This window comes from Vidua chalybeata, chromosome 1, assembly GCF_026979565.1.
Source record: "Vidua chalybeata isolate OUT-0048 chromosome 1, bVidCha1 merged haplotype, whole genome shotgun sequence".
In the NCBI taxonomy this organism is placed as follows: Eukaryota; Metazoa; Chordata; class Aves; order Passeriformes; family Viduidae; genus Vidua; species Vidua chalybeata.
Window position 1 is genome coordinate 33,656,574 of NC_071530.1, and position 13,697 is coordinate 33,670,270.

Below are 13,697 nucleotides of genomic sequence, written 5' to 3' on the forward strand. Positions count from 1 at the left end.
GCTCCGCAGCCTTCACCGCCCGGCTCAGTCCAGCGACATGGAGGCCCCTCCGCGTCCGCATTCACGCGGGGCTTTATCCTGAGCACCGGTGCCTGTGCTTCCCACACACGCTTGTACACCCACACCCACACCCCCGGCTGTCTTCCCGGCGCTGCTCAGCGGCCGATCCCCCACTGGACCCCGCGGAGAGGGGGCGATCCGCGCCCGCCGGGCACCGCGCAGCGGGTGCGGGAGGAGGCGGCGGCCGCGGGCCCTGAAACCCTGCTGGAAGAAAGGAAAAAAAAAAAAAAAGAGAGAGAGAGAGAGAAAGAGAGAGAGAGAGAGAGAGAAGGGAAAAGGAAAATCTTTCTCCCTGCCTATGAAATGCTGAAAAGGCATCGCGGGGCCCTTCGGGTGAGCAGACCCTCGTGTAAGTTTACAGACGAGTTTCCTAGCTCCCCACGTCATGAAGGGCTCTCCATTCCCCTGCGTTGCGAAGAACATGTTCTTAACTCTTTATTATTCAGAATAAAAACTTTATTTTTTTTTTCCAGGACGTGAGCAGCAAGGAATGTAAAACTTTCAAAACAAATCTAGCCTTTTCAGCTTCACACACTTTTTGCCTAGCTGGATGTTACAAACATAAAATATTCAAACCGTGATCTTTTTTCCCAGATTTTATTGCATCGTCATCATCATTATTATCACTATTTTCAATAAAAGGAGTTAATAGTTTCCTTTCAAATGATATTTCTAACACGTGCCGATATGCCATCTAATATATGGCCTCCTGAATATTCAGGGTACAGATTTTATATATATATATAAATATGAACAAATGGGGATAAATAAAATTTTAAACACTTAGATTATTCAATGTTTGCGAAAAAAAAATATAAATAAATCTGAATGTTCACCAGCATACACACATTGAAAGACTTACACGTATCAATAATTGTCCAGGAAGTCCCTGTCCAAGCGCTTTTGATGTCTTTCTTGCTATTTAAAAGAAGTGCAATAAAAAAAATTGCTTCCCCGTGGGATCAATCATGTACGAACAAATTCACATTTAAGAATTCCTTTTATAGAAAATTTGTTCATATACCCTGTTTTGATAAAAGTGTAGAAGGTAAAGTATAAAGCCTCTGCATACTCCCAAAGTGAGACACAAGGCTACAGTTCAAGAAGATAAATATCCACTAGTGAAACTATAGAGCAATTCAAGCAACAAATATTGCTACGTCACATAAACTAGAAAACGCTTTTACGAAAGGAAACAAAACAAACCAAAACGAACAAAAGAAACGAGAAGGGAAGGGGAGGGCACATGTTGGGGGGAGGAGAGAGAAGGGAAGGGATGAGTACTTTCCAAAACTTGGGGGCTTGCTGTTCCTCTTAGTGACTCCCGTCTCTTACAGATGAGTGAGTTTGGGCGCTTCCTGAATTCTTCCCTGAGAAGGATGGTGAGCAGTAAGGTCTGTGTACGTTGGATGTGGATCACAAGGTCCATGGTGGTGATTGTTGGCCATTGGCCCAGCCCCGCTGTAGTCCATGTTGGCAGAGGGAGGATGAGGGAGATGAGTTAGACCAAAGATGGAAGGCCCAGAATTGGTCATGGTCTCCACGTAGTTGCCCCCTACATAGACGGGGCTTCCCTGTATATGTGGATTCCCATAACCGTTGCCTTGAAGAGGATGAGTATCATATTCAGGTGTCACAGCTGCTGTCCCCGTGTATCTCTTTTGAGGAGGTGGGCAATTATTAAGAGGAGCAGTATACGATGCAGGGATGCCATAGGTGTTTTGATGAGGCTTGTTAAATGGTGGAGGCGACTGGGGCTCGTAGGGGACACTGTTTACTAAAGAATGCATAGAGTTTAGATATCCCCCAGCAGCTGGAGGGACAGGGCTTCTGCTTGGGGACTGTCCTCCTGAAGAGGTCATCATACCCTTTCCCTTTTGATCCTTTTTGTATTTCATTCTGCGGTTTTGAAACCAGATTTTGATCTGTCTTTCTGTGAGATTGAGCAAATTAGCCATTTCTACCCTTCTTGGCCTGCAAAGGTACCTATTGAAGTGGAACTCCTTTTCCAGTTCTACCAGCTGGGCACTTGTGTAAGCTGTACGGGCTCGCTTAGAGGAGGCTTGCCCTGGAGGGCTTTTATCACCAGCACAACTCTCACCTATGTAAATCATACAAAGAACACAATCAGCATGGCAAACCTATACACGGCAACATGAGAAAATGGCCAACAACACCAGCACGTGGAGACTTCAGCTCCCAAAGGCAAGATGGATGCCCATGCGTGCAACGAGTACTCCCCCAAGGAATGAGCTCAGTTGCACCAAGCTCCAAACCTCAAAAGAGTTCCTTCACCTCATTAGTGTCACTGTGTGACTACACTTGCTACCCCTAAGAATGACAGCATCCAACGTATTTCGAGCTTGGTAAAGAGGAGCAAGGAAGGTTCAGGGAAACACAGTGAGGTTTAGAAATGCTAAAACTGAACCTGTGGCTCTGCTGACATAGTGGGATCAGAGTCTTCAAGAGATAGCTGTTCTCCATATATATATATGTATATTTATATATATATATACATCAGCTACAAATACCTGAAAGGTAGATATCTACAATACAAAATTTTTACATATAAATATACAATTGTCAGTATAGTGGATTTTTTTATCATGTCTGATATATAGCATAAATATATGGTAGTGGTTGGGAAGTATAATATATACAAAGAAGAACAAACAGTAACTAGGCTTGCATATAGGCATTGAGATATATCTAAATCTTGCTGCTTTTTAATAAAATAAATACATTATGTGGAAGGTTGAAAACAGCAGTTACCACAGCTTTAAAAAGCAGACAGGCAAAACATTTGCTAAAGTTTTGAACTCTATTTACAAGGCACATTTAAGCAAAAAAGAGGAAGAAATCAGAATAAGCCTGACTTCTGGGCTTTGGAGCTAGCGCTGGTGTTATCAGTTTGGGTTTCCTTGAGTAATAAAAGTGTTGATATACACTTCCATCCCTCAAATAATGTTTTATGGGCTGAAGTTTATAGCACTCCTGAATGATTTTTGTTTACCAGGCTTGTAACTTTGCCAATCAGCTTATTAAACTAGGAAGAGGTTCTGACTGCATGCAGGGCATTGATCCTGCCTGCACATGATTATGAGCTATTTTATTCCCGTTACACTTCAGCAGAGATAGGTCACTGTCTTATTAATCTAACAGCACCATGCCAACAAAGTACTTGGGACAAGCCTCTGGCTTAAGGCCTGGGCTGCTCCACACTGACATGATTTACTGAAGGGAGGATTACCTAAGAAATGTGATAGATGCTGGAGGGCACAAGTGGTTCTGCCACTAGGAAGCACAGTCAGTTCAGATCCATTCTGCAAGGCTGGGAAAGTTTTGTATGGGGTGTTTTTTTCACTGCGCTCCCCTCAGTGAATAAGCTGAGTGATGGCAAGACCTTTCCAAAAGTTTCATGGGGTCAACTCAGAGGGTGAAAAAGCCCCCACCCTCCCCTCCCTGAAGTGAAGGTGGGTAAGACAGCCCTCCTCCCCACCGGATACATAGTCAGCCCAGGAATACCGAGGGAAAGGGGAAGCATGTTTCATACCTGAACTGGAACTGCTGTTTTTCTGCTTTGTGTTTTGCCGAGACTCTTTCATCCATGGAAATATCTGTTTGGACACGGTGGGTGAGTTAAGAGCTGGGCTCTTGGTGGAGTTGGCCGGGGCAGGGTTGCTGCTGGCATTTTGAGATGGTGAAGTGGAGGTCGGAGGTGGAGGTTGTGCCTGCTGGGCTGGAGGCGGCTGCGGTGGAGCCTGTGGGTCAGCGAGGCTGGGGGGCTGGAGAGTCTGACTGGGGAGGGTCCTCATGCAACTCTCACTGATGTCATTGGCCTTGTGGTGGGACACAGAGCTGCCAGGGGACTGGAGGGAGCACGCGGGGCGGTGGTACTCAGTTTCCACAAGTGATGAAGATGGAGGATATTGCTGCTGACTCGCATTATAAGTGAAACCATTTGCTCCTTGGTAGGGGTAGGCACCATAGATTGCAGAGCTGTCGTAGTAGGTCGCTTTTTGCATTTCGTTGTTTCCCAATATTTATTTCGCAAACTGACAGGGTCTTGACACCCTTGGAGAATAACATTGGCACCCCTCTGTCACGTGGCGCTCTTCCTCCAATGGCCTCTCCGGGCAGACCTGGGGTGTGGGGAGAGCAGAGCAGGGTGAAGAAATGGTACAAATCCATCTTACTTTCAATAGCTAAGTGACATGAAAGCCATAAAAGAAAAAGTGGTCAGCAATATTTAGCAGCATGACTTGGCCTCAGGCGTGGAGCATTTCGATATAAAAGCTGCCTGGATTTACTGGCAGCTACAAATATGTGCTTTGCTGCACCGGGATAGAGGCTTTCTGGTTTGTTTTTTTTATTATTATTTCTTTCTTCTTAAGGAACAGAGCAAGTGGGTTGATCGTTTATCACCAAGAGGCTGTTTTAATACCGGTCTCTGAGATAAGGGTGATCGAGGAATCAGTAATGCAAAGGGGCTGGGCTATTACTTCAGCCCAACTCTAAGATCAAACCCTCTCCTTTAACCAGCGTCGTTTTATTTTTAACCTTTCTCTCTTGGTTACGGCTCTTCATACAACTTCAAAGAAATATATGAGATGGTTCCTGTCTACGTGTAGCAGGGGGCAGGAGCAGGATGGAAAGGTTTCCTAGGCAGGGATATTTAAACACCCCGACCCCAAGTGATGGATTTTGGCTTGTCTATTAAATGCTCGATAGGAAAATAAACGAAGCCAGCACCTTCTCCCCTCCGTGCCCGCACACCACCCCGAGCCGCCCAGGTCACGCACCCTGGCAGCAGTGGTTTCTGCCCGGGCGAGCCCCGCCCGCCGCCCGCAGCGCTCCCTCTCGGTCCTGGAGCGCGGCTTGGGCCGTTCCACGGAGCCCTCGAGCCTGCCTCCCACTCGCGAGTGGGTCCGGCCTCAACTGCGCCCGGCGCCTCTCCAAGCCCCTCTAGAGAGGCCAGCAGGGGCGGTCGTTGGTTTGTTTTTTTCAGCAGTTATTTTCAAGACACTAACTTTTCGTGGAATCAGCCAGATCCTACCTGTTAAAACATGATGGATTGGGGGAAAAAAACACACCAGAAACCTGAAAAACCAGCGTTCATCTCCATGACCACGGCTTGAACTTTCCTTCCAACTTAGCGATAATAGGTTCTGTCTTGGAAACTGCTATGTAATTTGATGTATGAGGGTCACTTGGCTGGGGAGAGGGTGGACACAAACTCAGAGAATGCTTCTCCTGCCCAAGCAAATCCCTTCCCCCCCCCCCTTTTTTTTTTTTTTGGTCACCTATACTCCTTTGTTTCTGGGATTCCTCCCCGCCCGTCCAAATTAAAGTCTACTCGTCACCTGCCTGAAAATAACCAATTAAAGAATCGCCCGTATTAATGAGAGAGGAGACCTGTGCATAACTAGGAGGTTCTCACATTGTTCTCAGACACTGAAGTGTGTTTCTCACTGTCCCCCTAACCCCTTGCTAGCAGATAACCACGTCTTTTCAGATCAGAAGGGCCTCTTTCCTTTTACCACTTTCCCTGTACTTAAGCAGCTGGATATTTCCCCCCCCCCCCCCCCAAAACATCTAACGAGGACAAATGCTTAGGGGCGAAAAGCCTTACACAACACAAGCACCAAACGAGCTCATTCTACGCCTTTCAAGTTATACAAGTTCTTAGAAAACAGTATTCCCTTTGTTAGATCGTAACAAAGTGAAGGTAACACACCTACGGCAGGGCGGTTACCCTCTTATTGCACTAATCAAGCTCTTTGGATGCTATTAAGCTAATAAGCCAATGGAGATCTGAGGCGCATACACAATTTCCAGCTCCTCGCCTCTCCTTGCCTGTGATATCGAGGCCTGGTGTGATTTTTCTCAATTCCTTTGAAAGAGAGACTATAGGAGAAGGAGGAAACAATCAGCCAGCAGCGATTTCACAAAGGCACCCGCCTTTCATGACCGCGACACCAAATATTTCACCTTCCTTCGGCCGCTGCGAAGTTTTGTGGTGCTGGCAGGATGGGCAGTGCGGAGCGAGGATGAGGGGTGCGCTGCTCCCGTAGCTGCCGGCCTGCAGACAATAGGCAACTTTACTTGGAAGGCAAAATATTATTGGAGCTTCGGCCGACTGCCAGCAAGTAAAAAAAAAAAAAAAAAAAAATCAGATCCCGAGTTTGGGTTCGCCAAGTTAATCACTTCCTACAAAGTTACAGAGAAGCGGGGGTAACCTGAGGAGCTCCCGGTCATTCCAGGAGAAAGTGGGAATGGCGAGATTACGAGCGACAACGATCCTTGCAGCATCCTAACGGGAAAGGGGAGAGGAGGTGGATTTACCACCCCAGCCAGTGCCTGGGATGGGAAGAGCTCTCCTCTCCCCTTCGAAGACAAAAAGGCGGGTCTTGCAAACACAAATGGACCCCCAATCTTTCCAAAGCCTGTTTGATCGTCTCCGTCTCGGTTTGAGCAATACACGGCTCTGCACTTTACCAACTTCTCTCCCTCCACCCAGACAGCCCAGAAACAGCAGATGAAAATTGCCTGGGGGGGCAAGTCCGCCTGGTTTTCCCCACTTCTCACTTCAGCTCTCTCCTACCCTCTTCTTCCCTGCACTTCCCCCCCTTCCCAAGCGCACCAGATCTTTACCCTGTACCTCCCAACCGAGCCCCAAACTCTGACTCTAGGACGAAAAACCAGGCAGCCCCCCTGAAAGATTTCCTGAAAGATAAAGACAAAGTTGAGGGAAGGTGGGGGGTGGGGGGAAGAGAGGAGAGAGAGCTGCCTGAACACGAAGTGTAAGGGTATCAGTCACTGCCTGGAAGGAAGCCCCAGCTTGTGAACTCTTCTTGAACCGACATTTAAGTCTACGGTCATAAATCACTGGGACATAAACTCCGCCATTCACGACTGATAGCAGCGTATTTGTGGCCTGCTTACCTTAACTTCTGACGACTGAGGCGGAAGCCAGCATGCTCTCTCTCTCTCTCCCTCTTTTTTTTTTTTTTTTTTTTTTTTTTTTCGGAGGCGACACAACCCAGAGAGCTGTCTGCCCCAATTCGATCCCTGTGGCCGCGGGATGGGCACCGGCTCAGCTCATCTGCACCCGGCACCCCCCGACCGAGAGGGGCGAGTCCTGCCCCGCACGGGATGGGGTCGATTGCTCCGCACACCCTCCTACCCCGCTCCCCTGACGCTTCAAGCTGCGCGCCCTACCCCGAGCCGGTCCTCGGCGTACCGTGCTCCCCCTGTGCGGGGCACGGAGGACGGGATGTTTCCCAGGGCTGCTCTGGGAAGGGAAGGAGAAAGAGGGAAGGCGGGGGGGGGGGGGAGTTGGAGCGGGGAAAATAGGAAAATATAAAAAAAAAAAAGGAAGGAAGAAAGAAAAGCGGCCGCCTGGGGAAGCATGGGGCAGGGTGGGGGCTGGGGAGGGAGCGCAGGAGCACGGCAGTGAAGGAGTGCGGCCCCCCCGCACCCGGGCGTCACCGAAGTCCAGGAAAATTATGCTAATGAAGACAAACGGCGCTCACAAAGGGTCGCTCTCACCAGCCTCCAGGGTGCTGCTGTGGGGGTTTGAGTTTGTCCCTCTTACCGGTGGGCTTGGGGGGCAGCTGCAGAATAGCCCCTCTGCCGCTCGCCACGGCCGAGAGCCCCGCACAGCCCCGGCTGAATACCGGGGAGGGGAGCAAAGCCCGGAGAGCCGGGGCTGGGTCCGGAGAGCCAACCGAAGCCCACCAGGATCCCCGCTCTGGGCAATGCTTTCAGAGCCACGCTGGAAATCATTAGAGTTACTAATTATTAACTCATGCATGCGTGAGCGCACACACACACAGATGTACACACAGACACCCCCCTGGCTCCCTCAAATATCCCCAGCGCCCGGGACGGGCACAGAGGCGCTCACGCACGCACATGTGCTGCACAGACGGGTCGGGGTGCCCGCAGCACCCCGTGGGGATGCGTGGGTGGGAGCCTCGCGTGGACGCTGTGGCCCGGCGCCTCACAGCTCGCCTTCGCCTTCTTTCCGCGGCGCAGCTGAGGAAGGCGCTGGCCTCTTTCCTCAGCGCCACGGAGTTTGGGGGTAGTCGTGTCCCCCCAGTTTTCTGCAACAGAAACACGGCAGCGACCGTGCAAACAAGAATTTAAACAAAGTTGCAGATCCTGCCCGTCTGGCAGACGGTAACGGGGCTCTGGGCTCCGTGCATTAAGCGGAGCCTGCGAATAAAATCTGGGTGTAAACTTGACGTTACTTCGTTAAGTAAGGCGTTATAAATATAACTAGTCCCTTTAAGCACGAGAGAAACCAGCGTCATCTTTAAACACAAACAAAGCGAGGGGGAAGCGAGAAATAAAAAGCACTATAAGGCTGGGGTGGCCTCTTACGCATACCAATGGTTTTTGTCATTTATGGCTATGCAAGATTTATGACTTCGTGCACCAAAGCTGTAAACAGAGCACTAAAACAGAAAACACTTGCTCCTTATGGCATAAGTGCGAAGGCACCACATGAAAGGGGAAGCGGCCAGCGTAGGAGGAGAGAAGAGGCAAAAATCCTTCGTATGCGTTTTGCTTCAAACAATCCTGTGAATGTTGCTTTGGAAGAGAAAAAAAAAAAAAAGTCTTTTTAGTCAATAATCAACCCCACACTTTCTTCTGAAACTGCTGATCTTCCATTCGCCCACTTGCCCGGCCAAATACTGAGAGGCAGCGCTGCGCCCCGACGGAGTCCCCCGGACTGGCGAGGAGGATTTGGACGGGGAGAGAAAAGATGGGGACTGCCGAAACCTGCGGACACCGGGAAGCCTACTGGTTTGGGGGGCCCCGCCGAAAGCCGGGCGAGTTTTTCCTAAGAGCGCGTTTCAACTTGGGAGTCATCTCCAGCAGGATTTTCTGACTAAATGTCTGTATTTAAGAACGGGGAACGGGAAGCGGGGGGAGGTTTTTTTTTTTTTTTAATGAAAGGATATGTAAGGACTTCAATCGTGAGAATCGAAGTGGTTCATAGGAATATGGAAGTGTTTCTTCCATTCATCTTACTGCCTGCAAAGAGTATTTTGCGAGATTTCTCCAATTAGTCCCATTTCCCCATGCCCCTCCTCTCCCCAAAGAGGTAATTTTAAACATGAGAAGATGATTATTTTTTTTTTATGTCTCCTATGATGTCGGGATAAGTGTCCCAACGCACAGATCCCCGCTGCTTTTATCTGTCTTTCCCTCCCAGAGGCCGAATATTTTCTTTCTGCTCCATTCCACGGAGAGAGATAGGGCTTAGCTCGGGGAGGGACGGGCAGTGTTTGGGGCTGATTTCTGAGTCAGAAATGACCTGCCTTTTCTCCCCGAAGAGTCCCACTCTGTGGCACTCCCTCCCCTCCCCCCCCCCCCTTCCCCCGAATTACTATTTTCCGAATAAAATAATGCCTGTAAAGCGCCTTGTCCTTGGATGCCCCGAAATGGAAGCAGGCAGCACCATAATTCAGGGCTGCTTCTGGGGGATCTCTTAGAGATGAAATAGCAAGGCAGGGAGTTGAGGGAGAAGGGGGCCAGTCCTGGAAGCGGTGCCTGTCCAAGTCGTTAGAGAGTTAGAAGGGGGTATCAGCTGAATTAGAGAAGGAGTGGACAATCGAAGCAAGCCATGGTCAATCTAAATTGTTGTTTATATTCTAACACTAGAGTCGCAACGCATTCTTTGCTATTTGCTCAACAGACTGAAGTTATTTACACAACTCACTGAAATCCCCCTTTCCTCCAGAACTCTTCTTGCTTTCTTTTACTCTAGACTGTATTATTTATGAGTGTTTTAACTGGGTCAATATGCATCCAAACTGGGTCATAAATCAGAGGAAAGGTTGCCAAGTAATTTAGCTGCAATTAAAGCTTGGATTTTATTTTCGAGGCACATTCTGGCCCATTTCAAAATACGGCAACACTAATGTTGGGTTTTAGACACACAGATTGGAGCAAAAGAGCTCTTCTTCCATTGCTGAAGAGAGAGACATCGTGCTTCAGTGTGGCGAGAAGGGGAAATAAAATTTACTTGGGTCAGTTCTGCTTCAAGAGCCGCTTTAAGGAGCAGGGAAAGGTAAGACCATCCCAAACATCACCCTGAAGGTCTCCGCAGAATGGCCGCGAATAGCTCCGAGTGGAAATAACCTCTTTTTTTCTGGTGCTCTCAGCGGAGTTTTTATCATCGTTCACTTTTCTCCCTCTCTCCCTCTCTTTCTAACCCCTTAGAAGACGATCAATTACAAACAGTGCGTAACTGGACACAAAACGGCAAAACAGGAATAAGCAAGAGGCATGGAACAAACTGGAGGAAAGCGAGTCCCAGAGCTCCAGCCTTTCCCAAAGCCGAGGCAGACCAGGGAAACAGGGTTTCATTTAGCATTTTGCCCTCTTTGGATAGCTAAGTAATCTTTCATTTTTGTCATTTAAAGTGCATTTATATCTATGCATTCACATTGGTAAGTATACACAAATACTTACGTATTTATGTATATGGATATATCTATATTTATGTAAGCGACGGCACGGATATTAATTTAGAGCTAGTATATGTTCTCCCAGAAGATACTTTCCACTCCTCTCCTTTTAATTTTCTCTTTCCAGACACCCATTCAGAGAGGCAGAATAAACCCCCACATTTTCGAGGCTGATTTACTGTTAGAAGCTGTGGCTTGGTTCAGCTTCTTCTCACCGCGGAGAAATAAAGAGGAGCGCCTTGGCTCATTTGGGAAGGGGAAGCTTTGCCATAGAGCTGAGCACTCATGCAGCGCTCTTCGCACAATAAACAAAGTACCACTAAAGCATCATAAATAAAATGGCAGCACGATCGCACAGTCATCGATTTACGGAGCGGCAGCGGCCGAACAAACACCCATAAAACAACAACCGCCGCCGCACACTCGAGCACGACCCCGACAGAGGAGCATCACACACCCCCCACATCGTTTTCTCCGACTTGCCCAAATACATAAATAAATAAACACACAAACACGCAAATAAAATAATAGAATAAAATTAAGGGGAGAACTATTCAAACACGACAATAAAAGAGGCTTCGTATCTCCAGCCGGTCATAAATAATGGTAAAATGGCAATCGAGGGGCTGTAGCGGAGGCAGCTGGCCATCAACAGCAGTGTGGGATCTCTATGGAGAAAAATAAATAAAGAAGCAAACTCTGCCTGCTCTGCTCGCTGCAAGGGTAGAGTTGAATATTTACCACAGCAAATTGAAACAAAGGGGGAAGCAGCCTGGCTCCGGGTGCACACACACACCCGCACGCACACACACGCACTCACTCCAGCCTCTGCTACTGACCTTTGCCTCGAACAGCAATAACTCACCACATAAATGAACAATCAACGGAAATACCTTAAAATAAAATCCATCCTTTCTAACGAAGCATTTCGTCCTCTCGGCTCGACAATAACCTTTCCATAAGGAACGAAAGCTGTCAGCGAAATGGCCAGCTCTTGTGGGGACGGTGATGGGGGCAGGAGAAAAAAAAAAATAATAGAAAGCAGTGCTTGCTCAGAACAGAAACTGGAAAAGCGTAATCGCAGACGGAGCCAGACCGGGTCTCCACTCCAAATGCCACAATAATGCGCTGTATTATGTGCTCACGTGGTCATACGTCAACTTAAATCCTTTTATTTGAAATAGGGAATCACTGAAGGAACAGGGTTTCTTAGCGCAAGTCTTCGCTTTTAAAAGCCTTAACCCAATATGTTAAAGAAGAGTTTTAAGGGAGGGGAAAAAAAAATCTAAGAGATGGAGATGACTATGGTGGGAGATTGGTCTGATTCTCTTTCCTCCCACACCAATATTTCTTTACACAAAACCCATTGGAAGGTAAGAGGAATTCTTATAACGCCGCACTTTGATACTTAGCCTAATTAACTGGCATTTGCTCCCGAGGCCCGCCACTCTGCTCTACGTCGCATGTCCTCTGCAAGCCCCGAAGAAAGCCCAAATCTTAATGCTAGTATTTCCAGCCCCCTTCTAAACGGGACGATTACCAGCCTTCCCCCCACCCCCAGCTCCCTCTACCCTGCCATTGTACAGGGCTTGCTCAACTCCCACACGCTACATCAGGGCTCCTGTAGAAACTAAAAAGACCTATAATTACCTGACAAAGGCAAAAAAGAGTCTCTTCTAAGAGGCTAGTTGATTTTTGTCCTCGTAACACTCTATGAAGAATACACCTTCCTTCACTGGCGTGCCTCTGAATTTTGCAAAATCTTTTGGGACCTTGCTGTTAAACCTGTGCTTACGCATTTCCTATACAGCTAGTTTGAGTGATGCACAAAATTATAGGTTTCTAGCGTTGGAAAAGGAAAAAAAATTGGGGAGGGGGAGTTCTTTGCCTAAGGGGAAAAAATTAACAAAAAAAGAAAAAAGCAAAGTTGTATGTGGCCCCTTAGTCAGGCAGCTTCGCCTGTGTGTGAACCCATCACATCTTCCCTGTAAGATTGTTTAACTTGTGCTATTGACACAATAAGCTAAACAAACAAAAGAAACCCTCCACTCACACAACTTTTCTGGAAGGAGTCAAAGTAAATCAGATAGCTCACGCTTTTACTGTGCTCCTGGTTCAGTTCTGTGGCTCCAGCATTGTGCATCTTCATGTGTACACCCTTGCCCAAATCTTTCCACCATCTCCCATGAGCTCAAAGGAGCTAACTACATATCCCCTCTTACTGTTTCACTTACACTTCATTGAACAGAATGGAAGGAGATTTCTTTTTAAAGATGACTTTTAGTGTTATGGACAAGCCTTATTATACTCTCACCCGAATTGTAAAAGTGGGCCACTGGAATGTAAACCCATTCATAACAGTGTACAGTAGTGGCATTGCAGCAAAGTCAGCATGACGTTACAGCAGGAGAAAACTTCGCAATTTTTCATATGGAAGTGACTAAGCTAGTACCAGGGTATACATATATTATCCCTCACTAAGAACTGGAATAAAAACTACAGACTTTTAAAAAAGAGAGAGCATTAGGCACACTCGACATGCCCGAGTCTGTAACTATCAGCTTGCCTGGTAACTCCACAGCTCTCACACTTATTGTAAACCAAGGCCGATATTTGCTTGAGATGGATTCCCGGCTCTTTTAAATTTGGTGCGTTTGTATCCCATAGAGGAAATACACAGAGAAGTTCTTCTGCAACAATGAAACTGAAATTAATGGGGAATGGAGCAGATGTTGAAAAAAGCAAAGCAAGTCTTTCTTGGGGCTGTTGTAAAAAGTTATCGACTGCTTTGCGTCAAAAGTAGAAAGATGGCTTTAGAAGTTACACTCTTGAGCAAATAGAAACTACAAAAGCAATAAATCACAATCATAAGTCATCTGAAATGCCTTAGCGCTAGCTGCGGCTATTGGCTTCAAAACCTTGTTTCTGTGAACATCTTTATTGGTATTAATGGTCAAGTTAATCCTAAAACTACTGTTTAACAATTAACTTGGTGTATACAGCGGGAAAACTAACTAATTCTTAAGAAAAGTAACTTCTTGACGTGCGAATACCTTTCTCAGAGTGTGCTTTGGGAAGGCAGAAGGGGGACTCTGCCTAACTTTGTGCTGTCCTGAATTGCAGCTGAAAATTATTCTTTTCCGCCGAATTTGG

General features: G+C 47.3%; 1 protein-coding gene across 1 annotated transcript; it reads right to left on the minus strand.

Annotated features, from left to right (window-relative positions):
* Nucleotides 1-537: 537 nt before the first annotated feature.
* Nucleotides 538-11,502, minus strand: HOXA3 (homeobox A3). The gene is made up of 3 exons (XM_053955780.1): nt 11,438-11,502; nt 3,614-4,202; nt 538-2,161 (listed from the first exon to the last, which is right to left on the minus strand). The coding sequence occupies exons 2-3, from the start codon at nt 4,083-4,085 to the stop codon at nt 1,392-1,394; spliced, it is 1,242 nt and encodes a 413-aa protein (XP_053811755.1). The 5' UTR covers nt 4,086-4,202; nt 11,438-11,502; the 3' UTR covers nt 538-1,391.
* Between the last annotated feature and the right edge of the window lie 2,195 nt (nt 11,503-13,697).